The sequence below is a fragment of the Pezoporus occidentalis genome, unplaced genomic scaffold, assembly GCF_034315485.1.
Source record: "Pezoporus occidentalis ecotype Australia unplaced genomic scaffold, CSIRO_AGI_Poc_V1 ctg149, whole genome shotgun sequence".
NCBI lineage: Eukaryota > Metazoa > Chordata > Aves > Psittaciformes > Psittacidae > Pezoporus > Pezoporus occidentalis.
The window spans coordinates 105,895-132,421 of record NW_026913305.1 but is presented as its reverse complement, the minus strand read 5'-3'; the positions used below and the strand labels follow the sequence as shown (position 1 = coordinate 132,421).

Genomic DNA, 26,527 nt, shown 5'->3' with positions numbered 1-26,527 from the left:
CTCCCCCAGCCTCCCCAGCGCCATTGCTGGGGTGGGTGCTGGTGGGGAGGTGGGCCCACACCTTGTCCTGCCTGGGCACATTGGTTCTGCTCCCACCAGGCCCCCAGCTTGCCTGGCTGGGGCCCTGGGACCACCAGTATGGCAAGGAGCCAGCCCCATCCTTCCTCTGAGGGTACAACCAGTCCCAACAGCTCTGCACAGTTTCACCAGTGTGTCCTGCAGCCATGGATCTCGCTGTGGGCCAGCTGGGGCTGGCAGTAGGCCATGTCCAGCAGCGTGGCTGTCGCTCTTCCCCCTGAGCGGCCTGGGGAAACTCAGGCACACGTGGCTGGATGGGCACCAGGCGAGTATGGCCGGGCCCCCTGCAGTGCGCTGCCGGTGGGGTGGGCAGCCAGGTCCCCCCCCACTAGCGCAGCTGGTAGCAGCAAGGGCCAGAGACATGGCGTTGGAAGGTCAACGAGCATCTGGGCTGCGCCAGGGGATTAGCAATGTCCTTGCTGCGTCACTGGGCCTGTTCCCTACCTAATCCCTCACCCCAGTGACTGGCCAGCACTGGTGCACCTGGCACCCTCCAGCACTGCCCTGATTCAGGGCACAGAGTTTCTGCTTTGACTCCACCATGGTTCTTGGGGGGGCTCAGTCTCTCACCAGGGTGCCTGGCCTGGGTAGGCTCTGCTATGAAATGCGGGAGAAAGGATCTCATTAGTTGATATAAATATCTCAAAGGCAGGTGCCAGGAGGATGGTGCCAAATCTTTTTAGGGGTGGCCACTGACAGGACATGAAGCAATGGCCATAAATTGAAGCACAAGAAGTTTCACCTCAACCTAGGGAAGAACTTCTTTACATTGTGCGTGGCAGAACACTGGAACAGGCTGCCCAGTGATGTGGAGTCTCCCTCTCTGGAGACATTCAAAACCTGCCTGGATGCATTCCTGTGTAACCTGGTCTAGGTGGCACTGCCTTAGCAGGCAGTTTGGACTGGATGACCTCCAGGGGCCCCTTCCAACCTCAATGATTCTGTGATTCTGTGCCCTTGCTACAGGCAGGGGTAGGAGCCAGCAGCAAAACTGATGTCTTGGGGTTGGTGGCTTGCAGTGCCATGTCAGAACAGTGGCTGTAGTGCAGGCAGAGCTCTGGGCACCAGGGCACAGCAGGCTGAAGTGCCCACTGGTGGCACTGATGCAGCAGGTGTCCAAAACCCCCAAGTTTCTGTGTCCCATGGGATTCTGGGGCTGGCAGCATGCCCCTTTGGGACTGCTTGGCCCATGTGGCAAATCTAGCCCACATGCCAGAGTGACAGTGTCAGCATGAGCAGGGTACTCGTGCATGGCACTGTGCCCAACTGCTTTCCTTTCCCCGCAGGGTGCTGGCCCAGCAGGATGGTGTTGGCGCTGGTGCTGTGGGCCTGCCTGGTGCTGGGCACAGCAGGCGGGGAGAGCCCGGCAGCGGAGCCTGTGGCAGGTGGTCAGCCTTTTGTGGTGGTGTGGAACGTCCCCACCAGTCGCTGCCAGCACCACTTTGGTGTGGAGCTGCCCCTTGGCAACTACGGCATTGTGGAGAACCAGGATGGCCACTTTGCTGGCCAAAACATGACCATCTTCTACAAGGACAAGTTTGGGCTGTACCCCTACCTGTCGCAGCAGGGCATACCCCACAATGGGGGCATCCCCCAGCGGGTCCCCCTCAGCGCCCACCTTGCCAGGGTGGCGGGGGACATCCATGACCTCTTGCACCCCAATTTCCATGGCCTGGCCGTGGTGGACTGGGAGGAGTGGAGGCCCCTCTGGGCCCAAAACTGGGGGAACAAGCGGATCTACCAGGCAGCCTCAGAGCAGTGGGTGCGGGACCAGCATGGCCGCCTGCCACGGCAATGGCAGCTGCGGCTGGCGCGGCGGCAGTTTGAGCAGGCAGCACAGGCTCTGATGGAGGAGACGCTCCTGCTGGGCCGGACCCTGCGCCCGGGGGGACTCTGGGGTTTCTACCACTTCCCTGACTGCCTCAACAGCAACTGGGCCAAGGTGGCCAACTACACCGGGCAGTGCAGTGCAGCAGACGTGCAGCGCAATGACCGGCTGCGCTGGCTCTGGGCCGCCTCAGCTGCTCTGTACCCCAGCATCTACCTGCCCCCAGCACTGCCGCCTGCCTTGCGCCAGCGCTACGTGCACCACCGGCTGTGCGAGGCTCTGCGTGTGGCTGCCTTCAGCACCAGCGGCCTCCTGCCCGTGGTCGCCTACTCTCGCCTGTCCTTCCGCCACTCACCGCGGTTCCTGAAGCCAGTAAGCACCAAAGGGCTGGGGCCGGCGGCGGGTGTGCCAGGGGTCCTGCTCAGCACTAGGGGACAGCCTGTGCCCCCCAGCCCAGTCTCATCCCTCTGTCCCTTGCAGGCTGACCTGGTGCACACCATCGGGGAGAGCGCAGCGCTGGGGGTGGCTGGACTCGTGCTCTGGGGAGACATGTCGTATTCCCGCTCAGCTGTGAGTATGGCACCTGGCTGCGTCGGAGCTGCATGGGCTCTATGGGACAGCCACGTCCCCTGTGCCCACCGGGGAGGAATAGCTAGAGGGGCCTCGGTGGCAGGGTGAGTTCTCACCAGTTCTTCCCCGCCCCCCCCCCCCCCCCAGGAGAGCTGTGCCAGCCTGCGCCACTACATCGTGTCCACCCTGGGTCCCTACGTGGCCAGTGTGACGGCAGCAGCCTGGGAATGCAGCTACAGGCAGTGCCATGGGCATGGGCGCTGTGTGCGCCGGCAGCCCCATGACCTGGGCAGCTTCCTGCTCCTTGGCCCTGGTGCCAGCCCACTGGCCTCCTTCCGCTGCCACTGCTACCGTGGATGGGCTGGCAAGGGCTGTAACCGACGTGTCCAGCCCAGCCCTGCCACCTCCTGCCTGGCGCTCACTCATGTTCATGTCCTCTACAGGCACAATGACCTCCCACCCTCCGACACCTGCCTGCTGCCCGGCACATGAGGCTGGTGACAAGGCAGGCAGCAGTGCTGCTGCCTCGTGCTTTTTATGAATTTTATTAATTTAAATAAATCCTCCTGGCACAGCAGGCATGGTCCTTGTGGGCAAAGCTGAGCGGCCTCCATGGTGGCCCCAGGATGGGCACAATTGCTATTGCTGCTGAGAGGCAGCAGAGACCCCATTTTGGCTCTGGATGGACCCACCAGTGCACCAGTTTTCCTGCACAGGCTCTGTTCTGATCTCACAGTGAAGTGTCAGCCCCTTTACCCTAGGAAGGGTGCATGGGCACCACCACAGGCTGCTTTCCCTTTGCCATGCTGGCACTATGCTGCTGGAGCCCTGACTGCACCACTGGGCCCCCCTCCCCACAGCTATTTTTACCTCCCCCCAACTGTGTTTCTCACTGTCCTATTTTAAGCGACACAGTTGGCGCACTGGGAACCCGGTGCCCGGCTCCCAGGGCCCTGCACCACCTCACTGCCCACTCCTGCTGCCCGGGCACAGGGAACCATGCCCAGGGAGGCTGGAGAAGGTAGGCTGGGAGTGGGCTGGGGGGGGCCCTGGCACCCGGGGGGGAACTCGGTGGCACCAGGTCCTGGGGTTAGGATGGAAGCAGTGGCCAAAAGCTGCCCTGTGCTGTGGGCATTGAGGGCAGCGATGTCTGCCTGGGCAAGAAGGGGTTCCTGGAGGGGTGCAGGTGCAGGCCAGCAGGATTTGGGTTTGGGGAGATGGCAGGCAGCTGGCTGGCACAGCCCCTGCACCTAACTTCCACCACCCCCTGTGCCCCTCAGGTGCAGCATGATGGGGAGACCCACAGGACAGTCCGGTCCCTGGGGAGGGTCTGGGGATCCCTTGAGCACCAGCTGAGCACCCCCCCCCCCCCAGCTCTGACACCTGCCAGCCCCACTGGTGTCATGCAGCACCCCGACAGCAGCGGCATGGTGCCAGGCTGCCCTGCCACACACCACTGACCTGGGAGGGACTGGAGCTGGCACAGTACACCCTGTTCTGCTGCAGGCACAGCACTGGGCCATGCCCAGCACACAAAAACATGCGAACACATAGACAAAATCATTCCCTTCACCTTAGTGTGTCTCCAGATGGTGCTGGAGCCATGCCTGCTTTGATAAAGCCCGCTTGCTCTCTGAGACGGATGGTGGGCACGAGGACCCCCAGCATAGCACACACCCTATATCAATCCATGCACCCCTAAGCAGCGCATGAGAATGGTGCCCATGGGGCAAGACAAGCCATGCCGCAGGCTGGAGGTGGCACATCCCTAGCCCTGCTCGTTGGCTCCCAGCTGGCCCAGGAGAGCCCTGGCCAGCCCCACAGTGCCTGGGCTACCCGGACTGGGGGGTGGCACATTCCTGCCCCCAGGCCAGGACCAGATTCCAGCCCCATTAACGAGGCTCTGGGATCCTGGCCACCAAGCACCCGCTAACTGCTGCGATGACAGCACTCACCCGCCTGCGGCCACCACACCGTGCCATGCCGCAGCACTGGCTGCCTGCCCCAGCACAGCCCCAGCTAGTGTCAAAGTGGGGTCACCTCCGGAAGGAGCCTGGTCTCTGCAGGGGTGCCTGGTGCAGGCAGGGGCTGCAGGCAGGACACCCACTCACCCTCTGCCTCCGCAGACAGCATGGGACGGGCTGAGGGTGCTTCAGAGCCTGGGGACCCTGACAGCAGTGAGCCTGGAGCCATCAGCCTGCGCCCTGTGGAGTCCATCAGCGATCTGCACTGGGCCTCGGGCGGGCAGAAGGGCACTGAGGGTGAGCACGGGGCAGGGGGGGGCCCACACCAACCCTGGCCGTGCCCACGACTGGGCTCTGACCATTTCTCTCCCCTGCTCACAGGCAATGGCCCGGCTCCCCCCAGCAGCCTGCACTGGCCCCCGCCTCGCCCCACACCCCCTGGCTCCCCACCGCTGCTGCCCACTCTGCGCCCTGTGCCCAGTGCTAGCCTCTGCCCTGGCCACCCCTTGCTCCTGGCCCTGCTGGGGCTCCTGGCCCTGGTGAGCCTGGTCCTGGCCACACTGGCTGTATACCTGAGTGGTACGTGGTGCTGGGTACGGTGGGAGGGTCTGAGGGACGCTGCAGGAGAGCCAGGCTGCCCACCCCTAGCGTGTCCCCATCCTCTCCCCACAGTCCTGCAGAGCCAGTCGGTGCGGGCACTGGCCCAATGGCTGGAGACCCAAGAGGATGCTGTGCACCAGCTCCAGGCAGCCAATGGGCAACTCTGGGCTCACCTCAACACCAGTGCCGAGCATGGCGGGCACCGCTGACCTGCTCCTGGCCCCACCACAGGCACTGGGTCACCATGGAAAGGGGTACTGAAGGGCGGGAGGGGGAAGTGGGCAGCAGTACCAGCCCCACACCCCATTCAGGCCTGGCAGCATCTCCTCAAGTGGTGCAGAGTAGTAGCAGAGGCAATTCTGGCCCCTATCCTAGGCTGTGAGAGAAAGGGACATGGCTGCAAGGACTGGCACCCAGGCAGTGACAGCCCTTACTCCTAACAAGAAGGCAGAAGGCACTCTCCAATTCGCCTTTTAATTAGCTCCTGTAATCAAAGTCTTAGAAAATCACCACCACAAATACATTCCTGGGGCAAAAGGCACTTCCAGATGGCACAGCCCCATGCTCACACGGGCAGCAGCCCCTGAGGCTGCACAGGCACCACTAGGACTTGCCCACTGTGCCATGCACCCGTAATTTATTTCCCATAAGAGAACCATTTCATATAAAGCACTTGGCTGGAAAAGGGCTCAGAGCGGGCAGCTGGCAGGGCTGGGCAGAGCCTGGTGTCCCACACTGCTCTGCCACCACCCCTGGATGCCAGGCGGGCTGTGGAGGCAGAGGCTGTGCTCAGCATGGCAGTGGGGAACACTCAGGCCACCAGCACAGGCACTGTGCTGCCAGCTGCCCTGCATGGCTCTGCCCTCCCACCCAGCGTCCTTCAAGCTGTGCCAGGCATCCATGAGACTGGGGAGGGGGTACGTGAGCCCTGCCCGCGAGACCCCCTCCACCATGGCACACAGAGCCCCAGCCACAGAGCAGGCACACAGCAGCATGCCACCACCTCCCCCCGCTCTTCTTTGATCCTTCTTTTTGCTTTGGTTTAAAAAAATAAAAGAGGGGGCAGCCCCCGTTGGGGCAGCTCCAAATACTTTGCTGTACATGAATAAAAGCCTGAGGGCTAGGCCCGCCGGCCCCTCACAGTGCTGGGTCTGCAGTCCAAGTGGGCTAAGGCCTCAGCCCCCTCTGCCCGTCACAGCACATCCGTCCGCTTGTCCCGTACCCGGCTCCGGGCTTTCGTGCGGGCTTTGAAGGCAGCCGAGTTGTAGAGGTGCTGGTGGGGAGGGAAGGAGAGATGGGTTACTGGGTGCCCCTCTGCCCAGCTCCCCTGTGGCACCCACCAGGCTCAGGCACTCGGCTGGAGCCCATGGCAGCACAGAAGGGCACTGAGGGCACAAATGTGGGTGGCAGCACCCACCTTCTCGAAGCGGGAGACCTTGCTGGCTTTCAGAGCAGGTGCATCCAGCACCAAGGGGGGCCCAAGGCCGAAGATCTCCCGTAGCAGCTCATTGTTCTGGGGAAGCAGGGGCCTGTCAGCACTCAGCAGCACCGGCCTGGCAACCCCTCCCTGCACAACCACCCCGCCTACCTGGAGGTGGTGGCAGATGCCAGAGGACAGCACTTCTTTGAAGGCTTGGTAGGTGCGCTGGCATGCCCAGCTATCCACGTACATGCACTCCAGGCCAAAACGGATGGTCTCCTCCTGGTACTCCCCGCTCTGAGCAGAGAGAGGGGTATCAGCAGCAACCTGGGCACCAGCCCTGTGTCCCTGGCTCTCAGCAGATGGGGATCACCAGGCAGCTGGGCAGCAGCTGCACAGGCAGGGGCTCAGCAGGAAGGGCACCACCAGCCTCCAGTACCTCAATGAAGTGCAGAACGTCCCGGAAGATGGAGCGCTGCTTCCGTCGGTCCATCTTGGCTCGATACTTTTTGCTCTCAGTAGCCAGCACCTTGAGCTGGGCACACAGGAACACCGTATCTTGGTGGCACAAATCTACCTGCCAAAATACGGGGTTTGGAGGGGACGTGGCTCCAGGCACTGCCCACCACTGTCACCAGGATCACCAGAGCCAGTCCCTCTGCCTGGGTACCTGCTGGTGACACCAGTCTGAAGTGTCCCAACACCATCAGTGCCAGCTCAGCTGGGGCACAGGCAGGGGGCTGGTGCCAGCAGCTCTCTGCTGCTCTGCTGCCTGCCCATCCGTACCCCAATGTACCTCCATGTCCTGAGCCAGCTCGAAGACCAGCGCGACAGTCTCCCCAGCCAGGATGCGCAGCGCAACATTGCTGCTGGCCAGCAGCAGGGGCAGCCTCAGCCAGCCACTGGGACAGGAAGGCCGGAGCGCAGTCAGGGGGGCTCGGTGCTACCCCAGGGGCTCCCCCCTCTGCAGCTGGCTGCCCCCACCCTACTCACTTGTCCAAGATGCTCTTGATGTGGGATGGGGGGCAGATGGTGAGGAGCAGGGACCATGACTGGAGCGCGCTGCAGTGCAGAGGGCCATCCTGGGAGGGTGCTGAGCCCTCCTCAGATGAGCTGGGGGGACTGAAGATGCTCTCCAAGCAGGACAGGCATGAGACCAGGTCCTGGAAGGGGGAAAGCCACCTGTCAGAACACAGCTGCCACCACAGTGAAGCCACACAGCAGGGGACCAACAGGGACCCACCCCATCCAATGACACCAGGAGGCTCCTTCACCCAGGACACCCCATTTCTACAAGGCAGACTTCCCCCCAGCTCAGCTCCATGCTGCCCATGGAAGGGGCCTGGGCTGTCACTGATGTCCCTGTACCCCTTCCCCAGCTCAGCTCAGCTCAGGCTGCCCTGGCACTGTGGGCTGAGGGTTGGTGGTACAGCAAGCCCCAGGGTGCCCTCCAGCAGGGTACAGACAACACTCAGGCACAGTTACCTCGAGATCAGCAGCAGCAATGTAGCAGCACATACCCAAGGCTGTGGCACACTGGCAAGAGCCATGAGGAAAAGGCAGTCAGAGGCAACAGTGCCAGGTCAGATCCAGCACCCAGCCAAGGGGGGAAGTAGGGCTGGTGTGTCCCTGCTTTACCCCACTGCTTCCAATTCTGCCACCCCCCTGTGACTGCAGGGACCCCCAAGGCACTGCCTGGGCTCTCCCCGCAGCTGAGGTGTCCCCTGTGCCCAGGAGGAAAGGGTCCAGGCCTTACACTCTGCCGAGCGCCAGGGCTGGCCATGCTGTCTGTCAGGACACTGATGAGCAGGGGCTTCACGCTGCGAAACACCTCTTCCCCCTCCGGGCCAGAGCCCATCTGGAGGCAGAGGAGGGTGAGGACGGTGCCTGCCAGCGCCTGTTCTTCCCCTTTACCTGCGGGCAGCATGAGAGACCTCCCTCAGACACGGGCCATGGCCCTGCCACCCACAACCTCGATGCCCTCCTGCGCCCAGACCTTTCTTGAGGCACTTCTCCAGCGAGTCAGTGAGCGTGAGGCGGCGCTCCAGCAGGAACTCGGAGAGGGTTCTGGAGCAGAAGGCCAGGCGCAAGCTCTGCAGTGCCGCCAGCCGCGTCTTGGCGCTGGGAGAGACCATGGGAGGTCATGAGGTGAGGTGGCCCGGTACAGGGCATGTCCCAGCCGCTGGCTGGCAGCGCAAACGGGGAACAGCAGCGTGCCAGGTGTGCCCGGGGCGACAGCCGCCTGGTTACCTCTTGTCCAGGAGGCTGTCCATGTGCTCCTTCAGCCTGTCCTCCACCTCTTCCTCCTGCGCTTGCTCCCCCAACGCCTCGCTCCCTGCCGGAGTGGCACCGTGTCACGGAGGTCCCACTGGTGGGGGACACCGCAGCAGCGCGGACACCCGCGCTCACCTGTGGGCTCCTCGGCGGGGCTGCCCCCCTCGCTGGCGCTGCTGCAGTGGCTCAGCACCTCGCTGCCGGTCTCCTCCTCGCTAGCGTGAGAGACCGCCCGGCCGCTGCCGGGGCCACCTGCGGAAGGTGGGGACAAGCCCCAGTCAGCCCGGACACACGGCGGGGCCATGAGGGAGGCACGGAGCCTGTGCGGACCACCCCCGCTAACGGGACGGGACGGGACGGAAGAATGGTCCTGGCTTCCATCCTGATCCCCATCCCGATCCCGACCCCGCCACGCTCCCGCCCCGCGGACCCCACTCACGGCGCATGGCTCGGCGGGTCCGCGGCATAGCCCACGCGCGCGCAGCCCCGCCCCGCCCCGTGGCCCCGCCCCGTCCCGTGGCCACGCCCCCCTGGCCACGCCGCGCAGCCCCCTGGGAGCGCCCACCCCTCCCTGCGCATGCGGGCTGCAGCTCCTGGCGCGCGGCGCCGGGGTGAGGCCCCGCCGTTGTAGCCCGGGTCGCCGTCCCGTCCCGTCCCGTCCCCGCCGGTATTCCCCGTGTCCCCGCCCGTATCCCCCGCATGTCTGCTCGTGCCCCTGTCCCGTTGTTGTTTCCCTGTCCCATCACTGTCCCTGCCCAATCCCTTCCGCTGCCCCGTCTGCACCTCATTAGGAAAATCTCCTTCTCTAACTGTTGTACCAATTAGTCATTATAGTATGAAGTTGCATGAACTTTTTAAGGCACATACATCTGCAGACTTTTGTGTGAACGGTTGGTGGCTACAGGACCCCAGGTCGTTGGGAGAAGGAGCAAGAGGAGGGAAGAGAGCGCCACCACGGGGGATGAAGGCCACTGCAGCACTTCAGCCCCTCCAACACCTACCTGCGGCCTTCCCATTACACACCTTCACAGACAGGCACTGTAGTGACTCCAGGGATACCTGGCTAAGGGAAGAAGGATGATCCCATCCTAGGAGACTCCAGTGGCTTTGCAGAGGAGGTGTGTGGTGGGGTGAGTAGAGGCTGATCAGACTGTGCTGTACCTCGGCATGCAAAAGGTGTGAGAGCCACGTGTGAAAACACATTTGGGGTGCCCCGATTTGTCTGGGACACACGTAGGTGCGAATAAAGAATGACTCTTTCTTGCTGCTCTTCCCTTGGTGTCCTTGTCTTGCTCCTTGAGCTGCACAGGCCAGATGTGAAATGCCCATGTCACTTCTCCATGCCCACAGCCTTGCCCCTGCCTGTACTCCTACTGCTGGTCCTCTCCTTCCCCTCTCCCTGCTCACATTCCTGCCCACAGCCCTGCCCCTGTCAGCGTACCTGCCCATATCTCTCCTTCTGTCCTTGTCCCTGCCCCTGCCTGTATCTCTGCCCAAACACCTGCTGCTGTTCCCATTTGTATCCCTCCCTGTAACAGTGCTCCTGCCCCTGCTCTTGCCCCTGCCCTCATCTCTGCCACTTCCCTTGTCCCTGCCCGTCTCTACCCCTGCCCTGCCTGCCACCTTATCCCTGTCCCTGACCCCGACTGCACCCAATGCCCATCCCCATCCCTATATTTGTCCCTGCCCCTGCTGCTGCCCCATCCCTGTCCCCTCCTGTCTCCTTTCCCTACCCCCTGCCCGTCTTCTGCCCATGTCCTGACCACCTTTCCCTTCCCGCTTCTGCCTCCATTCTCCATTGCCTTCCTGTCTTCATGTTCCTGCCTGTACTGGATGAGCTCCTCCCCGACCCTACCCTGAGTTTCCAGGCCTCAGTTTCAGACTTTTGGCTCTTCCTAGTTTCCCAGAGCAGGCAAGCGAGGCGGGGGGGGGAATGGAAGCGACGAGGGGGCTGGAAGGGACGAGGGGCTGGAGCCGCCAAGGGCTTTCGTTTCCATCCCAACGTACTTTCGTTTCCAGCCCGCGGAATCAGAAATCGAAAGCGGCGCAGAAACAGAAACTCCCGTTTCCTGGCTCCAGTGTAGCCGGCGCTTAAGGCAGCGCTGACAGCAGCGTCCTGCCCGTACCGCCTGCCGCTGCGTGCAGTGACACCCGGGCCCCGGGTGATCCTGGCACCGACTACGTCCCATTTCCCGCGGTGACAGCAGGCTCCCCGGTGACACCGGCACCGACCACATCCCATTGCCCTTGGTGACACTGGCACTGACCATGTTCCATTGCCCACGGTGACACCGTGCTACCAGCCATGTCCCAGAGTTCGAACACGCGAGCCCCCGATGTGGGCGCAGGCAGGCGCTGGTGGAGACAGGGCACCTCCAGCCCTCGGGCAGGGCTCCCGTGGTGCACCCAGGGGACACCCTGTGCCACCGCTGTCCCTCCGGGCCAAGATATCCTGCAGCACCCCAGCCCCAGGCTCCCACCTGGTGCCGGGGTAACGGCGGTGCCCCGCAGCCCCTCCTGCCCCCTCTCTGCTCCCGCGGGGAGGGCGTCGGAGGTACCGGCGAGCAGGAGCTCCCCGGGGAGGCGGGCCAGTGGAGAGGCAAAACCCCGGGCTCTGGAGCCACCTTAAATGCCTGGTGGTGACGCCATCGGAGGGTTGGGGGGGGGTGGCCCGGGAAGGTTTAAAACCTGGTGAGGGCAGGGAAAGGCAGCTGCAGGCAGGAGCGAGTAGAAGGGGTAGAGGGAGTGACCAGACCTGGCAGCATGGATGTGCAGCAGGAGACATCCACGGACGGGCTGAGGACGGTGGCCAGCAACAAGCTGGACACCTGGATCATGAAGACCCTCCAACCCAGCATGGTTTTCTGCAGGCAGGTGAAGCAGACAGTGAAGCAGATCTGTGATTTCCTGAAGGAGGACTGCTTCGACACAGGCATCCGCGTCCACAAGACTGTCAAGGTGAGTGCTGCCCGGCTCAGGCACCAGCCAGCACCCCTACTGTCACCATTCCCTCTGTCCTGCTGCTCCAGCTCCTGCCTTGCCTCAGAAATGGCAACTCCAGGAATGGTAGCTCCAGGAATGGTGGCGGGCAATCCCCGTGCTGAGGGGCAGCAGTGCCGAGTAGGCAGGGTGTCTTTCTGCAGGGTGGCTCAGCAGGCAAGGGCACAGCTTTGCAGAACAACTCTGATGCCGACGTGGTGCTCTTCCTTAGCTGCTTCTCCAGCTACCAGCAGCAGAAGCAGGAGAGGAGGTATATCCTGGATTTGATTGAGAAGAGACTGCGCACCTGCAGGCAGAGCCTAACATTCACCATGAGCATCAGTGAGCCCCGGTACAAGGGTCCTGGTAACACACCGCGCTCCCTCAGCCTCACTCTCTACTCCAAGGACACCTTGGAGTCCATCGAGGTGGATATTCTGCCTGCCTATGATGCCTTGGGTAAGGGCTGCAGGCTGGTGTGAGGCTGGGTTCCAGTGTCAGCACTGGGATGGCTCTCACCCTCCTTCTCACCCCACAGGGCAGTTGAGCCAGAATGCCCCACCGGATGCAAGTGTGTACATAGGGCTCCTGAAAGCCAGCAGTGACCCTGGGGAGTTCTCCCCCTGCTTCACTGAGCTTCAGAAAAAGTTTGTGAAGCGCTACCCTGCCAAGCTGAAGAATCTTCTGCGCCTGGTGAAGCACTGGTACAAGGAGGTGAGGGGATGCCCAGCTTCCCTGGCACCCACCAGCCACTCGACCTGGCCAGCTCTCACCCCTGTTGCTGTCTCCTGCCCAGCTGCTGAAACCACAGTACCCCACTGCAGACCTGCCCCCCAGGTATGCCCTGGAGCTGCTGACCATCTACGCCTGGGAGGAGGGCACAGGCTCCTCTGACTCTTTTGTCATGGCTGAAGGCTTCCGTACAGTGCTGGAGCTGCTGTGCCGACACCAGGAGATCTGCATCTACTGGGAGAAGTACTACTTGCTCCAGCACAACCAGATTGGTGCCCACATCAAGATGCTGTTGCGCAGTCCCTGGTGAGCACTGTTCCCGGTGGGACCCGTGCTATGTGCCCCACAGTGCTGCCCAGGGCTGACAGCAGTTTCCACGCTCTGTGTATGCAGCCCTATCATCCTGGACCCCGCTGACCCAACAGGGATCCTTGGCCAAGGCAAGAATTGGAACCTGGTGGCACAGGGAGCTGCCGGCCACCGTTCCCTGCCCTGCATCAGTACTGCCCAGCCCTGGGCTGTGCACGTAAGGCTGCCTGCCCTGCAGCATTCCCCCCCCTCTCCCAACCCTGCAGCTTTGCCCACCTACTCTTGTATCCCTGCAGCCAGCACGGCCTGTGAAGATAGAGGTGAGGCAGTTGCTGGGCACCAGCCTGAGCAGGACCGTCAGCCCTGGCACTACCATCCGGCAACTGAAGGAGGCGATTGAGCAGGAGTGGGGCATCCCTTGGTACCAGCAGCGCCTGGCACAGCAGGAGCTGGGCAGGAGTTACGTTGTCCTACAGGATGGCACGACCCTGGCCTCCCACGGCATCTTCTACAGCACCACTCTGCTGCTGCTGCAGACAGAGCCCCAAGCGATGGAAGTCTTTGTGAAGGATGACAAGAGCCGGACCACCACCTACACGGTGCTGCCTACCACCGCTGTCCGGCAGCTGAAGGAGCAGATCCACAGACAGCAGGGGCCTCCCGCTGACCAGCAGCGTCTGACATACAACTTCCAGGAGCTGGAGGACCGGCACATGCTGGTACATTATGATGTCCAGCCCAGGAGCACAATCTTCATGCTCCTGCGGCTCCGTGGGGGTGCAGACCCCCAGTTCCCTAACTAAGTATTAGCACTAGCATTCCTGTACCCTCAGTCCTGCGTATTGCCCCTGTACTCCCCCTTCCCTTCTGGTCATGCTGGAAATAAATGTCTCCATAAATCTTGTGCTGCTCTCTGTTCCCAGTGTCACAGAAGGGTGGGTAGGGGGATTCCCATTGGAATGAGGGCGGTCCACAATGCCACCAGATGCTGGGACGGTATAGGGATACAGAGGTGCAGAGCAATAGTGCTGCCAGAGCCAGTGGTGCCAGCCCAGTGCTAGCTGGTCCTCAGGAAAATAGCTCCATCCTCTGCGTCCACTCTGACTGTTCCTGCCTGCAGCAGTTTGTAAACCTTCCCAGGCCCCTTCCCAGGTCACCACTGGGCAGTTAGGGTGGCCCAGTCCCCAGGGTTTCACTCTGCCCCAGCTCCCTGGGGAGTCCTGCCCACGCTCTCTGCAGGTGCCAGCTGGCTGGAGGCAGTGTCCCACCACAGGGATCCGACCCCCTGCCAGGGGTCCCTGCCTGTACCAGTGCCTGCCTGTGCCCACACCGCAGTTCAGGTGCTGGGCTGGGGCGCAGCCAGCGCTGGGACATGACTCACGCGACGTGGTTCAGGAAACGCGATGTGGCCAATGCCAGTGTCACCAGGACCGTGGTGCCACCGCAGGCAGCAAGAGCAGCAGACGGAGGTCACTCATCTCCCGGGCACTGGCGAAGAGCGGGGCTGTCGGCACTGGGGAATTTCGGTTTTCCTGCTCCAGAAACGAAAGTGGGCGGGGTCAAGGGGCGGGCGGAAGTCGGGGAGGGGGGGGGACACGGACACGGACGACCTCCGTCTGCCTATGTACCTGAAAGGCTTGGCTTCCCCCAAGCCTCTTGGCTCAGCGTGCCCGTGGGGGTCCCTACCCTAGGACACCGGGCTGCCCCGCGCCCTGAGCGCTCCCCGGGGCGGACATCAGACCCTGAGCTGAATCCTCTGCTTTATTGTGCTCAATTAGTACAAGCCCCTTCACGCCGCTGCTTTGCACCCGGGCCGCTGGGTGCCACCTCTGTGCCCCCCACTACTTCCCCTCCGGGCACCCTCCTCCTGCAGCCCCCTCGCCCTACTGCTGCCCACACCGTCTCTCCAGGATCCCACTGCCCACTGCAGCCCCCCCCAGGACTCGAGGGTGGCCCTGCTGCCCTGCCCCCCCGCGGTGCCGTGCCGGGGGTGAGGCATAGCCTGGCCCTGCCACCCCCTACCAGGGCATGCTTACATTCAACCGTAACAGTCGTTAATAAATACTTCGGTGACTCCGCGGTGCTGGCAGCCGGCTGGGTGCCCCCACCCGTGCTGGAGCCGGTGGCAAGGGTGGCCAGCAGCCCTTCATGGGGGGGTGGTCAGTCCGGCTGCCCTCATGGGCCCGGCGCCGCAGCCCCCCGCTGCTGCCTGTGCCCCCTCCCCGTGCTGCCGGCGGGCGGCCGAGACTGGCGGGGGCTTTGCCCCTGCCCGCGGCCCCGCTCTTAGGCAGAGCCCGGCACCCGGGGCCGGCCCCGGGGTCACCAGGGCGATGCGCTGCGGGGGCCCCGCTCGGCCCGCGACCCCTCGTGTGTGCGCCGGCGGCGGGCTCTGCGCGGCTCCTCGCCCTGCCCGCGGCCTGGGGGTCCGGCCTGGGTGCGGGGGGGTGGCAGGGGTCTGCCCCGGGTCCAGGGCGGCTGGCACACCCGATCAGCAGCCCCCAGCGGCGGGCGCTCCACCAGCTGGAGGAAGTCTTGGTACCAGACCTTGCGGCTGGACGCCCCGGCGAGGGGCTGTGGGTCTCTATCAGGTGCCGTGCCTGCTGCCTGCCGGGTGCCGATCACCTCCAGGGAGAGCCGCAGGAGCGGCTGGGTGAAGCCGTGCTCAGTGGCGTGGCACAGGTAGAGGCCAGTGTCGGCACGCTGCACGCTGCGCAGCAGGACACCCCGCTCCATCCGCACCACCCGCTCATCCATCTGCACCTACAGCACCACGGGAACGGGTGGTCAGCTCAGCATGGCACGGTCCCACCGGTGGCACCCAGCTGGGGAGAGCCTACCTCTCGTGGGGGATCATCGCGGGTGCGCTGGTATGTCCAGAACACGTGGGCTTGCAGGGATTTGGGCATGCACTCCAAGAAGGCTGTGCTGCCCTCCACCCCATAGAGCTGCTTCTGGGGCACGCTGCCCCTCCGGGGGTCTGGGGGGACACAGCCTGGCTGTCAGCCCACTGCCCCAGCAGGGCTGAATCCTACACCTAGCCAGGTCCCATCTCACCTTCGGAGCAGAGCATGTTGGGGTCACCGTTGCGGACATCCTGCCGGCGGAAACGCCTGGGGGAAGGTGGTGGAAGAGCGGGGGCTGCGGCGGCACAACCTGCACCGTTCACTGCGGCCTCGGGGCAGGCTGGCCACACCAGTGCCGTGTCATAGCACATCACCTACCTCTTGGTGTTGGGCACATAGCGGGTGCAGGCAGTGCCATCCCAGGCACAGTATGGGTCCCGGGCCAGGCAGCACTCGGCACAAGCTTTGCCGTAGGCACTGCAGCGGTGCAGGGGCAGCTGTGCCAGTGCCGTGGCTGAGCCAGCATAGAGCTGTTGCTGGGGGGGGCAGAAGCAGAGCTGAACACCCCTGCATCACAGCATGGGGCCAGGCAGAGCCATGGTGGGACATGAGGACCTATCCAGGGTCCCTCCTTACCCGCTTGGAGGAGAGCTGCAGGCTGGTGATGGGGGAGGCGTCCTGTGGACAGAGTGCAGGCAGGAGTCAGAGTGTGCCTGTGCTGCCAGCTCCCACACCCCAGAAGCTGGAGTGCCTCAGCACAACCCAGAGCAGGGGCAGCATAAAGGGGTGCAGAGTGGTTGTGACTGGTGGAGCATGCAGCCTCCTCCTCACCTGGAAGACCTGCAGCTCCTCCAGGACCAGCGGCTCCATGTGGTTCCAGCTCTCCTTGGGCACAGAGACCACCTTCAGCACTGTGCCCACATCTGCAGGCAGGGAGAAATGAGACCCCAGCCCTGGCATCCCCTAGCTGAGCCCCCAGTACCAACCCTTGAGTCACTACATGCCTGTGCCAATGAAGAGGACATCATAATGGCCATCAGTGGCAGTGACACGGTCCACGGCAATGCGGGTCAAGGTGTAGGGCATGGCAGCTTGCAGGAAGAGGGGGCGCTGGCCGTGGGGCAGCACCGGGTTGTACATCAACGGGTGGTGCCGGGCAAACTGGATCACCTCATCTGGGAAGTCCTTGGTGGAGCCGAAGGTGCCAAAGGTTTTGCTGGGGCACTGTGGGGAGGCAGCACTGACTGAGCCAGGTCTCACTCCCAACCACCCCATCATGGGTACCGGGATCCCACCAGCAGCACCATTGGGATACCCCTGAACCACATACCATGCCTGGGCGGGGGTATGGCACACGGCCCTGGTATGATACCCACTGGTAGTTGGGACCTTCCTTGTGTGCAAAGGGGCCCAGGAAAGCCCGGCGGATGTCAGCCATGGTGTAAATGCAGATGGCTGATCCCTGGAAAACAGAGCTGGTGGGGGAGAGAGGGGATGATGTGAGGGGTGAGTGGGGCACTGCTGGGTATTGGGGGGCAGTGGGGAGGGGGCTTGACCTGGAGGTGGAGAAGACAGTGTAGACCAGGGGGTTGCGCTTGTCCCTTGTCTGCAGCAGGAAAACGTCCCCTGCAAGCAGGGAGGATACCAGTGCCACCCGAATGTGCCAGGGGATCCCATGGCCACTGGAAAGGCCATGTCCCCCTCCCACACTCACGGAGCTCATTGAAGTGGGTGTCTGCCCCGTCAGGTCCTGGCACGGCACACACGAGCCGAGCCTTCAGGAAGGTTGTCCACTTGTTCACCAGGCTGCGCTGCCCGCCTACGTCATTCTTTCAGGAGGAGGACACCAGCGTCAGCGGCAAAGGGTGGCACCCCCGACCCCCCCCCCAGCCTCCTGCCTGGGGCTGCTCCTACCCGGCAGATCTGGCCAATGCGGGCAAAGCTCATCCTGCCCAGCCCCTGCTGCCGCTCCACTGCTGTCTCGCGGAAGAAGAAGTAGATCTTGTCATCGTCAGGGTCCTCACTCTCCGGCACCCAAAAAACGGCCACAAACTTGGGCTCTGGGGGCAGAGGGATACTGCCTCCAGTGCCCCTGCTAGATCTGCTCCCCTGGGACCTGAGGAGCCTGCTGGTGTCCCAGGAGAGTGCAGACCCCTCTGTGCCCAGCTGCAGGGCAGAGGCAGGGTGAGGGTGGGACCCCATCAAGCACCGGGGTCTGCAGATGGCATGGGGAGCCCCCAGATCACCCTCCGCATGCAGCAGAGGCCAAGCTTGGAGGACTCATGGCCCGATGCCTCCAGGGAACAACGATGCCACACTGGGGCACTGACCGTTGAGCCAGCGGGAGTCATGCTGCTCCGTGCGGATGGAGGGACGCCGGCCCAGGCTGCGGAAGATGGTAAAGTCACGGCCCATCAGATCGGTGGCCACCCCGGAGTAGAGCTCCTCGCCTGGCAGGCACCGAGGGAAGCGTTATGGGGGACCCCCAGCACCCCACTGCCACACTGCTCCCCGGCACTGGCTCAGATCTGCCTTACCCACGAGGACGGAGGCAGCCGCATGCTGGGGGTCGTAGGGGCTCTTCCCTTTGCCATCCTCAACGTGCTGGGGGTCCAGCTTGAAGATGGGCTCCTGGGGAGGGGTAAGGACCAGAGGTGGGCAGGCAGCAGCAGCCAGGGGCTATGGCCATGCTGGGAAGGTGGGGGCTCACCTCCGCATGCTGGCCAGCCTCCACGAAGGCACAGACGGGGTGGAAGGCACCAGTGCCGCAGGCGTACAGGTGGGTCCGGTTGTAGGGGTGCAGGATCTTTATGAAGTTCATGCACTCGGCCTGGGGGGCAGAGGGCATGGGGTAGTGGCACTGGGGTGGCCCCGCAGCACCCCAGGGTATGCCCCAGCACCAACTGGCACTCACGGTGATGTCCTTGCCAGCCCAGTTGCACTCCTCCCTCCACTCCACAGGTGCTGGCCAGTAGATCTGCAGGAAGAGAGAGGGACACTCACAGCCCCGTGCACTCAGGGCTGTCCCACTGTGTCCCTCCATCCCCGTTACCTTCCTGTCCCGTTGGCTGATGTCATCCAGGGCCAGGGAGAGGAGATGGTTCTGGGCGCCAACGAAGAGGCGGCCACGCTCCTCATCCAGCAGCAGGGCCTCGTAGCAGCACGACCGCTCCAGTGCGAAGAGACGCAGCCCATGGCGAGCCCGCAGCTCTGCCGGGATCCACCGGCACTGCTCAGCCCCGCCATAGCACCGGCTGCTGCCCAGCACACTCCCCTACCTCAGACACACATCCAGGGATACCTGGGGCTGGCCATGGGCCCCCCCTGCTGTGCCACCTCCTCCCCCAAACCTGTCCCACTGGCTTGACCAGGTTCACAACCCTGTGCTGGCCCAGCACCCATCCCCACATCACCCAGCAGCCATCCCATGCCACTCCACCCCCCCCCACCCCCCTCCGGAACCTATTCCATGCCCCCAGCACCAATCCCATGCTCCTCCCAAAACCCATTCTGTGCCCCCTGCACTCATCCCTGCACAGCCCACCCTGGCATAGCCCACCCCGGTGGCAGTTGGTGGGGCAGAAGGGGCCATTCCTTGCCCCACAGAACTAATCCCACTGCGGCGGGAACAAACAGCCCTTTGTCTGGTGGGAGGAGAGAGCTTGCTGGGACCCACCACTGGACAAAGCCGCCTGCGCCATGCTAGAGCCCACAGAGTGGCCAGTGGGGAGATGGCACCAGCTTGCCGGCTGGCACGGTGTCCCCTCCAGGCACAGCACAGTGTGGCTTGAGAGTGCCACTACGGCGCACCGTGCGGGGATGAATACCTGACCTGGCACGTGCTAGAGGCAGAGTGAAAGCCCAAGTGTACGCACAGCCCCGAGGGCAGGCAGGTGATGCTGGTGGGGCTGGTAGCAGGTAGGAACCTGGCAGCCCCTGCCAGTGCCTGGCAGCCTGCAGGGAGGGCAGCACCAGTGCCGGCGCAGCAGCACTGCTGGGGTTTCGCATGCCTCCCGCCATGCCGGCCCCCACCATGCTGCTCCCATAGCCTGGGATGATGCTGACATGAACTGGAGCACCCACATTCCCCCTGCCCGAGTCCCATGCTCACCAGGGAAGGCCAGCTTGAGGCGGGGAGTGGCAGTAGGCAGGGGGCGGCCGGCGGCAGTGCTGTGCAGCAGCAGCAGCAGCAGCGTGGGGATCATGGCTGGGGCCTGGCTGGCAGCCCCGCAGCGGTGGCTGGGGCAGAGAAGCGAGACCTCAGCTCAGGTTACAGCCCCCTCCCCACAACCCCCAGACCGTGATCCCTCCCCAGCGCTGCTGGTGGGATCCAGAGAGCCCTGAGCATCTGCACAGGGCAGCCCTGACACCGCAAGAGGAGACCCACCACTGGGCTTGACCTGGTGACTGCAGTTGCGGACAGGGGCCAGCTGCATCCCTCGTGGTTTTAACCCACACTACTCCAACCCTGAACCACGGGCTCTGGGAGCAGCTCTCTGACTCCTGCCCATGAGGAAACAGAGGCATCTTGGCCAAGCAGCAACCAGCCATCCCCACACCTGCCCATTACTGCCTGCAAGCACAGAGCTGTCCTGTGAGGACAGGAACAAGGACACGGAAAGCACAAGGGTGGTGCCAGCCAACCAGGGCACCATGGGCGGACAGAAGGCTCCTGAGCATCGGGCAACCTGGCCATTATGGGAATCATCGTAATGATAGGTTCTTGTGCCTCAGTTTCCCCCAGCCTATAGACCCTGTATTCAGCCCCGGGCTCTCCTTGTACCACCCTGCAAACAGGAGCTGGGTTTGGGGGGGTCTAGCCCTCAGTCCCCAGAGGGGCACATGCTGCCACACCATCACCATGGGCACTCAGATCAAGGAAGAGCTCCTCCAGCTCTGGCACCTTCTCCCCTGAGGAGCAGGAGGTGATGGTTATCTCGAGCACTGTGCCAACACACAGCTCCCCACCTAAGCCCGCTAGCCATGCTGGAGCACCCCCAGGCAGCTGGGACGTGCCAACCAGCACCTCCCTGCGCTACGTGCAAAGCACAAGCCTGGCCACCAGCCCTGGGCACAGCTGGCCGGTTTCACCCGTGCCACAGCCGGGACACCGCTGCCAACCAAAGCCCCACCGCTGCACCAGGGCTCAGTGCAACTGCCCCAAGTCTCGAGGTGCGTGCTAGGCCGAGGCGGGTGCACGGGAAGAGGGACACGCGCTCGTGGCACTGCCCAGCACAGATCCGGGCACGTCTGCCCGCTGCCGGGCAAGGCCGGACGGGGCTTGCCCTCGGCTCCTGCGGGCAGGGGCCGCAGCTCCCGGGCGGGAAGGGTGGGGAGCGAGTCCCCGGCTGGCAACAGGCAGCGGGCAGGGCCTCGGTCGTGAGCAGCGCAGCGGGGCTGGGCTGCCCGGCGGCCTGGCGAGAGGGCGGCAGGAGCTAATGGCATTTCCAGAGGCGCCGGAACAAGGTGCGGACCCGCCGGGCTCTGCCAGCCGCTTCGGCTGCTGCCAGCCATGCCCCGGGGGCACCGGGGTCCTCCCGCCTGCCCGGCACCTACCAGCGCCGCCAAGGAGCACGGGCAGACCCCCGGGCACGGACCCTCCCGCCGACTGTTCCGGCCCGATGCCGGCACGGGGGGAAGGTTGGGGGGGGCGGGTGCCAGAAGCGGCAGCACCAGAGACCCCCCGGTGCCAGCACTGGTACCTCCAGCCCCGAGACCCCCGGTGCCAACATCCTCAATTCCTCCGACGCCAGCCCCAGCACTGGACGCAGCCCCTGGCCCCCCGGTGCCAGCCCCGGCAGGGCCCCAGCCCCGCCGAGACCGCCGGGCAGCCCCAGCCGCCAGCCTCCCGGTGACCGTCCGGGACACGGACGCAGCCGCCAGTGCCCCGCTGCCACCCCGGTCAAACCCTCTCGACGGCAGCGCTGGGACCGGGACCGGGACCGGGACCGGGACCCGGCCCCCGGACACCCCTTGCCCGCGGCCCCGGCACCCACCTGTGTCCCGGCTCGGCTTGGCCCGGCCCGACCCCGCCCTCCGCGTCCGCCGAGAGGGAGCGGGACGGCCCCTGCGGGGCGGGGCGGGGCGGCGGGGGCGCGCCCCGGGGCGCGGGCCCAGAGGCACGCGCGGACGCACGTGAGGGCACGCGCACACTCGCGCGCGCGGCACGCGGGCACGCGCGCACACACGTGTGCGAACCGGCACGGGCTTGGGCCCGCGGAGACGTGCGCGTGCAAACGCGGCCGCTCACAAGCACGGGCAGGCGCTGAGGGCCGCGCGCGGTCCGCATGGGCCCGCGGTGACACCCGCGGTGACGCGCGCTGTCCTCGGGGCCCGCCGCGCTCAGCGCACGAGGGGCTCGGCCACCTCGTTCCCAGGACAGGCAGCTTCCGGCAGGGCGCCGCCTGCGCCAGTGTGCGGGGCCGGGGTGCGCGGGGGGGCACGGGGTGCCGTGTCGAGGCCGGCGGGGGGCCGGTCCTGCGCCCTGCTCAGCTGCAGCCCAGATGTCTGGCCCGGGCCCAGTCTGGAGCAAACAAAACTCCTCCGCTGCCTCCCATTTTCCAGCTGCCGATGCCAAGAATAACAAGTGCGAGCGGTGCTGGCGGTGGGGGCTACGCGCGCCTTGGCGGGCAGGGCTTGGGATGGGGGGGATCAACGGCTGTCCTGGGGCCACCCCCTACTTTGTCCCCACCTTGTCACTGGCCGTCCCCACCTGTGGATGCAGGATTCGGGGAAGGCCGGTCTGGCATGAGTGGGGAGGCAGGGAGTGCAGCAGACAATCGGGCAGTGCAGGCAGCAGCGGGTGCAGACAGGTGCAGGGTGAGCGGGGAGGCTGAGAATGTAGGCAGCAGCAGGTAGCAGCAGGAAGCGGGTGCAGGCAGGTACAGGCAGGCCAGCAGCAGGCAGGAGGAGCCGTGCCAGGCAGGGCAATGCCCTTCCGTCTTACTGCTGGTAACCCTTCTGCAGCCGGCCTGGTTTCACCGGTGTGCTGGCAGCAGGCTCTGCCCCAGCACCACTGCTTATTCCCCTCCCGGTTCTGACACAGTGCCGAGTGCCAATCCAGAATCCAAGGTGGCAAGGTGGATGGGAACAGCAGGTGACAGAGTTCGGATGCCAGGGTTATCCACTGGCACCAGGATGGCAGGGGTTACTCTGCCCTAAGACTTTGCCCAGGCACCGCAGTAGGACTTTGGGCTGGGTGGCCCCCACGGGGTTGTGCACAGTGTCCCTGTCCCCACCATCCCAGCCTGCCAGCATGCCCAACCCTGCACGATGGACACCTTCCACTGCTGTGCCAGCACCGTGCCTCAGTTTCCCTCCACCCAGCGCCACTCCTGGCATGCGTGGCGAGGTGGCTGGATGACATCACTGTCACCCCAGTCGTGGAGCCCTGCGGGGACCTTGCTGGCAGTGGCTCCGCCTGAAGAAGCCATCAGGCGTCAAAAGGGCCGGGCTTCCATCCTGGAAGAAACGGCTCGGGAGGGATGCGCCACGTCGCCCGCCGGCCACCCCTTCCCGCCCCTCCGGGTGTTCCTCGCAAGCACCGAAGCCGCCGGGCCCTGACACAGTGACGGTCCCCAGCTGGAATGGGCATCACCACCAGCATCGCGCCCTCATTGCCTGAGGAGGGCAGCACGCCCGGGTGCCGCTGCCTGGCTTCTCGCCATCCCGGGGGTGTCACCGCCAGCGGCGCTAGCAGGTGCTGGCGCCTTCGCTCTTTGATCCCGTCCCTGCCGCCGGCAGATCCGCACCCAGGGATCGCTGCCTTGGCCAAACCTCCCCCAGCAGTTCCGGCTCCAGCGAGCACCGGTAACTCCGCTGGCAGCGCCTGAGCCTCCAGCGGTGTTTGCGGTAGGAAACAACTCCTCTCCACCTCTGCACGGCAGCAGGCAGTGGGCCACGGCTCCTGCACCTCCTGTGCTGGCCATGCATGAGATGTATCCATGCCATCGGATGGGTAATCGGGACGGCAGCTGCTGGAGAGCCTGCACTCAGGGAGGCAGGCTGGGATGGGTATCTACTGGCCAGCGGGATGGGAACAAATCGTGCATCCCAAATGGGAGCAATATCTCACTGCGAGAGGCCTGGTGATGCCATGGCGTAACCCAGAGTGAGGGGGCTGCAGGGTCACCATCGTGATCAGGCCCAGTCAGAATCCAGGGGTGACAAGGTGAGCTGTGTCATACCAGCTGGTGCCATTAGTGTCCCTGTGCCACGTGGGCTTGGCACAGCCCTGCTCCCCAGCCAAGAGATGTGCTTGTGCAGCAGGATGGCCTTTGCCAGCTCTCCTGGTGACACTGACGACTTGCTGGGGGGGGGGAGAGGAGAGAGCAGAGGGAGGAGAGAAATCCTCACCCCAGCCTGTATCCATGGGTACACCCTCCTTGAGCTGAAACCCTCTGAGCCTGGCCACCCCAAAAAGCCTTTTGTGGTTTGCAGTGGCACATAAGACATGGCTTCAGGACTCCTTTGGGAGTCCCCCCAGCATGGGGCCCCTTGCCGGCTGCCTGCACGGCTCCTCCAGCCCTGGCCAGGCTGACTCCCCATCCCAAGCCCTGCTCCCCACCACAGACTCTGGCTTTTCTGGGGAGGTGAGGTGAGCCCTGCTGTGCCATGAACACTGTGGGGAATCTCTCACTGCCGCTTTGGTGGGCATGCCAGTGTCTCCTCACTGGCTTATCTGGCTCACCTGTGCACCAAGGCAGGGAAGTATCTGCATGTCCCCATGGCACATGGTATTACACCATAGGCTGGCATCAGGATTCAGGTGGCTGCCAGGTCTCTGGTGCAGGAGATGGAGCAAGTGTGCTGGTGTGAGGGTTTGACTGTCAGGAAGCAAACAATCCCGTGCAGCATGGCATGGTGGTAATGTCCCACGGGGACACCAGCTCAAGGCTCACACCCCGTTTATGGATACACCCCCCCTTATCATAGCATCCTGGTGTGAGACCCCACAGCAGAGACCCACATGGCCCCGGCACATTCCTGCCGGGATTAGGTACCAGCTCCCGGCAGCGCCATGCTGGTATAGCCCAGCTAATCCCTTTTTAATTGTCCCCACACCACACTGGGCTGAGCCAGGCTGTCCAGGAGACATGGGGTGATGGGTGCATGCCAGCACCTGAGCATGTCTGGGGTGCCAGCTTTGGGTGTCCCTGCTGCGGGACCCTGGGCTTCTAGGATTCTATTCTGCTGCCCAGGGGTGATCATCCATTCTTAGGTTTGTGGCTGCCTGCAGCCAAGTTTGAGGGTAGGCAGAGGGGCTGTGTCCCCTGCACTGCAAACCACTGAGCTTGAAGCTCCTCAAAACCATCCCAATGGGGCAGAGGCCTTGGCAGAGCTATGGTGTGTGGGACATGGCATGCAGGGTCTCTGCTACCAGCCCAGCCCTCTTCCTTTCCTGGCAGGAGGGATGCTGGCTGAGCCCCCCTGCCTGCTGCCCTGCCCCAGACCCCCTGGCCCTGCCCTGTGCCACACCGATGAGTGGCATCCTGCTCCTCTGGGCTTTAAAAATAGGCTGGTGTCCCTGCCATGGGGTCCATAATTTTAGCTGGGGTGTGTCTCACTGAGAAGCATGTGGGATGGTTCATCTGCTCCCTCTGGCCCAGCTGCATCCACACCCCGGGCTCGTGTCAGCCCCTCACTGCCTGCTTGCTCATCCCTGCCTCAGGCAGCACCCAGCAATGTGCCCAAGACACGGCCACCTCGGGCAGGTGAGCAGGGACAGGGATGCCTGGGTGTCCCCTGAGCCTGTCTGCTCCCCGTCCAGGGCATCTCACCCCCGAAGACAGTGTCACCAGCGAGTGCAGCGTCCCAGCGCCACAGCAGCCGACAGCACCCAGCCAGGGAAGGTAGAGGGGTCCTGGCACCTTGCCTTGCCTGCCCTGCTCCTCTTGCCCCGGCCCCCAACACAACAGCCACTTCATATGGGCTCCCATGGGGCTTCTGCAGAGCCACGGTGGCTGGGAAAGCTGTGGGGGCTGCCACCAAGGATAATGCAGCTATTGATGGCTGAGCCAGAGGCCCCGGCGCGGCACAATAGGGCCTTGTTTGCTGGCCCAGCTCCTGCTCCTGCCCAGTCCCAAGCCCAATGTTGGGCTCCCCGCTTCCCCAAAAGGCTCAGAGCTTACCCAGGTGCAAGCCAGGGCAAGCCCTGCCTGGGGTGCGCTGAAGAGCAGAGTGCAGGACCCCCCTTTCCTGTAAACCATCGCCTGGGGAAGGGGCATGGCTTGGGAAACACCCCAACATGCCAATGTTCACTCCCACTGGGGCAGGGTTTGGGGGTCCCCACTCAGCTGTGGGGCAACAGGAACAAGGAGGTGGTACATGCAATGCCTCCACTTCCCTCTCAGGACCATGTCTGAACCCACTGGCATCCAGGACCCACTGAGCTCTCGACCCTGGCCCCCCAGCCCCGTGGTTCCCCCTCACTGGGCAGGCCAGTGCCCCACGGCTGCTGTCTCTCACCTGCTGCGGTGTGTGGGCTCTGCTGCTCGCCTGCCTCCTCTCCCTGCGGGTGAGCAGGGGCTGCTGCCTGCTCCTTAAACCCCAAATCCGTGGTGCCGGGCGCCAGCGGCGGGGGCGGAGGGAGGAGACAATGAGCCTGGGTCCCTGCTCCCGGGGCCAGCACCAACAAAAGGCAACTGTGTCCCGTGTCCTCCCAGTGCACCCAGTGACCTGGCCAGCTGTGCTGGGACAGCTCCCTGGGACCCCCCGGGGTGCTGCCATTCCTCTCTGCCTGCACTGGGAAGGCAGGGGAGGTGCAGGCCAGCCCTGGGACCCCAATCACAGCCACAGAGCATTGCCATGTCCCCAAGGACTTGTCCCTTTGTGCTTGGCCCTGTCCCCACCTGGAGGGGTGCCAGGGCGAAGGCACTGGTCGCTGTGCCCCCACCTCATGTGCTCCTGAAAAGCCCAGCCCAGCTGGGCT

General features: G+C 64.1%; 5 protein-coding genes across 6 annotated transcripts; 3 read left to right on the top strand and 2 right to left on the bottom strand.

Annotated features, from left to right (window-relative positions):
* The first annotated feature begins 102 nt into the window (after nucleotides 1-102).
* Nucleotides 103-2,998, top strand: LOC134159568 (hyaluronidase-3-like). Of its 2 annotated transcripts, XM_062610629.1 has the most exons (3): nucleotides 103-2,278; nucleotides 2,387-2,476; nucleotides 2,624-2,998. In XM_062610629.1, exons 1-3 carry the CDS (start codon nucleotides 1,310-1,312, stop codon nucleotides 2,966-2,968), a joined length of 1,404 nt encoding a protein of 467 aa, XP_062466613.1. In that variant the 5' UTR covers nucleotides 103-1,309; the 3' UTR covers nucleotides 2,969-2,998. The 2 variants fall into 2 exon arrangements, with proteins under 2 accessions (XP_062466613.1, XP_062466612.1); XM_062610628.1 differs by having other exon boundaries at nucleotides 103-2,476.
* Nucleotides 2,999-4,604: 1,606 nt separating this feature from the next.
* LSMEM2 (leucine rich single-pass membrane protein 2) lies at nucleotides 4,605-5,955 on the top strand. Its single transcript, XM_062610636.1, has 3 exons — nucleotides 4,605-4,737; nucleotides 4,822-5,019; nucleotides 5,113-5,955. The coding sequence occupies exons 1-3, from the start codon at nucleotides 4,608-4,610 to the stop codon at nucleotides 5,247-5,249; spliced, it is 465 nt and encodes a 154-aa protein (XP_062466620.1). The 5' UTR covers nucleotides 4,605-4,607; the 3' UTR covers nucleotides 5,250-5,955.
* Nucleotides 5,956-5,977: 22 nt separating this feature from the next.
* Nucleotides 5,978-9,073, bottom strand: IFRD2 (interferon related developmental regulator 2). Its single transcript, XM_062610630.1, has 11 exons — nucleotides 8,870-9,073; nucleotides 8,711-8,795; nucleotides 8,457-8,581; nucleotides 8,217-8,374; nucleotides 7,946-7,996; nucleotides 7,454-7,623; nucleotides 7,257-7,362; nucleotides 6,900-7,037; nucleotides 6,629-6,757; nucleotides 6,458-6,553; nucleotides 5,978-6,313 (listed from the first exon to the last, which is right to left on the bottom strand). Exons 1-11 carry the CDS (start codon nucleotides 9,036-9,038, stop codon nucleotides 6,233-6,235), a joined length of 1,308 nt encoding a protein of 435 aa, XP_062466614.1. The 5' UTR covers nucleotides 9,039-9,073; the 3' UTR covers nucleotides 5,978-6,232.
* A 2,385-nt stretch (nucleotides 9,074-11,458) lies between these two features.
* On the top strand, nucleotides 11,459-13,655 carry LOC134159564 (2'-5'-oligoadenylate synthase 1-like). Its single transcript, XM_062610623.1, has 6 exons — nucleotides 11,459-11,692; nucleotides 11,878-12,172; nucleotides 12,252-12,427; nucleotides 12,510-12,751; nucleotides 12,839-12,971; nucleotides 13,051-13,655. Exons 1-6 carry the CDS (start codon nucleotides 11,498-11,500, stop codon nucleotides 13,555-13,557), a joined length of 1,548 nt encoding a protein of 515 aa, XP_062466607.1. The 5' UTR covers nucleotides 11,459-11,497; the 3' UTR covers nucleotides 13,558-13,655.
* Nucleotides 13,656-14,502: 847 nt separating this feature from the next.
* SEMA3B (semaphorin 3B) lies at nucleotides 14,503-26,413 on the bottom strand. Its single transcript, XM_062610622.1, has 19 exons — nucleotides 26,065-26,413; nucleotides 23,349-23,582; nucleotides 19,709-19,836; nucleotides 18,650-18,807; nucleotides 18,512-18,574; nucleotides 18,308-18,427; nucleotides 18,135-18,228; nucleotides 17,928-18,047; nucleotides 17,512-17,657; nucleotides 17,312-17,426; nucleotides 17,154-17,223; nucleotides 16,928-17,072; nucleotides 16,602-16,821; nucleotides 16,429-16,520; nucleotides 16,234-16,275; nucleotides 15,976-16,133; nucleotides 15,809-15,864; nucleotides 15,592-15,731; nucleotides 14,503-15,514 (listed from the first exon to the last, which is right to left on the bottom strand). The coding sequence occupies exons 2-19, from the start codon at nucleotides 23,540-23,542 to the stop codon at nucleotides 15,074-15,076; spliced, it is 2,502 nt and encodes an 833-aa protein (XP_062466606.1). The 5' UTR covers nucleotides 23,543-23,582; nucleotides 26,065-26,413; the 3' UTR covers nucleotides 14,503-15,073.
* Between the last annotated feature and the right edge of the window lie 114 nt (nucleotides 26,414-26,527).

Excerpts from the sequence above, each read along its gene's own strand:
- LOC134159568 (XM_062610628.1), top strand. The coding sequence starts at position 1,310 with ATGAGCAGGGTACTCGTGCATGGCACTGTGCCCAACTGCTTTCCTTTC. Across the intron at positions 2,477-2,623 it reads TGTCGTATTCCCGCTCAGCT|GAGAGCTGTGCCAGCCTGCG; the intron begins GTGAGTATGGCA and ends CCCCCCCCCCAG.
- LSMEM2 (XM_062610636.1), top strand. The coding sequence starts at position 4,608 with ATGGGACGGGCTGAGGGTGCTTCAGAGCCTGGGGACCCTGACAGCAGT. Across the intron at positions 4,738-4,821 it reads CGGGCAGAAGGGCACTGAGG|GCAATGGCCCGGCTCCCCCC; the intron begins GTGAGCACGGGG and ends CCCTGCTCACAG. Across the intron at positions 5,020-5,112 it reads ACTGGCTGTATACCTGAGTG|TCCTGCAGAGCCAGTCGGTG; the intron begins GTACGTGGTGCT and ends CTCTCCCCACAG.
- IFRD2 (XM_062610630.1), bottom strand. The coding sequence starts at position 9,038 with ATGGCCCCGCCGTGTGTCCGGGCTGACTGGGGCTTGTCCCCACCTTCC. Across the intron at positions 8,582-8,710 it reads GACAGCCTCCTGGACAAGAG|CGCCAAGACGCGGCTGGCGG; the intron begins GTAACCAGGCGG and ends GGTCTCTCCCAG. Across the intron at positions 7,624-7,945 it reads TTGCTGCTGCTGATCTCGAG|GACCTGGTCTCATGCCTGTC; the intron begins GTAACTGTGCCT and ends TCCCCCTTCCAG.
- LOC134159564 (XM_062610623.1), top strand. The coding sequence starts at position 11,498 with ATGGATGTGCAGCAGGAGACATCCACGGACGGGCTGAGGACGGTGGCC. Across the intron at positions 11,693-11,877 it reads GCGTCCACAAGACTGTCAAG|GGTGGCTCAGCAGGCAAGGG; the intron begins GTGAGTGCTGCC and ends GTCTTTCTGCAG. Across the intron at positions 12,752-12,838 it reads ATGCTGTTGCGCAGTCCCTG|CCCTATCATCCTGGACCCCG; the intron begins GTGAGCACTGTT and ends CTGTGTATGCAG.
- SEMA3B (XM_062610622.1), bottom strand. The coding sequence starts at position 23,542 with ATGGATACATCTCATGCATGGCCAGCACAGGAGGTGCAGGAGCCGTGG. Across the intron at positions 18,808-19,708 it reads CCTCAAGCTGGCCTTCCCTG|AGCTGCGGGCTCGCCATGGG; the intron begins GTGAGCATGGGA and ends GGATCCCGGCAG. Across the intron at positions 16,276-16,428 it reads AGGAGCTGCAGGTCTTCCAG|GACGCCTCCCCCATCACCAG; the intron begins GTGAGGAGGAGG and ends CTCTGTCCACAG.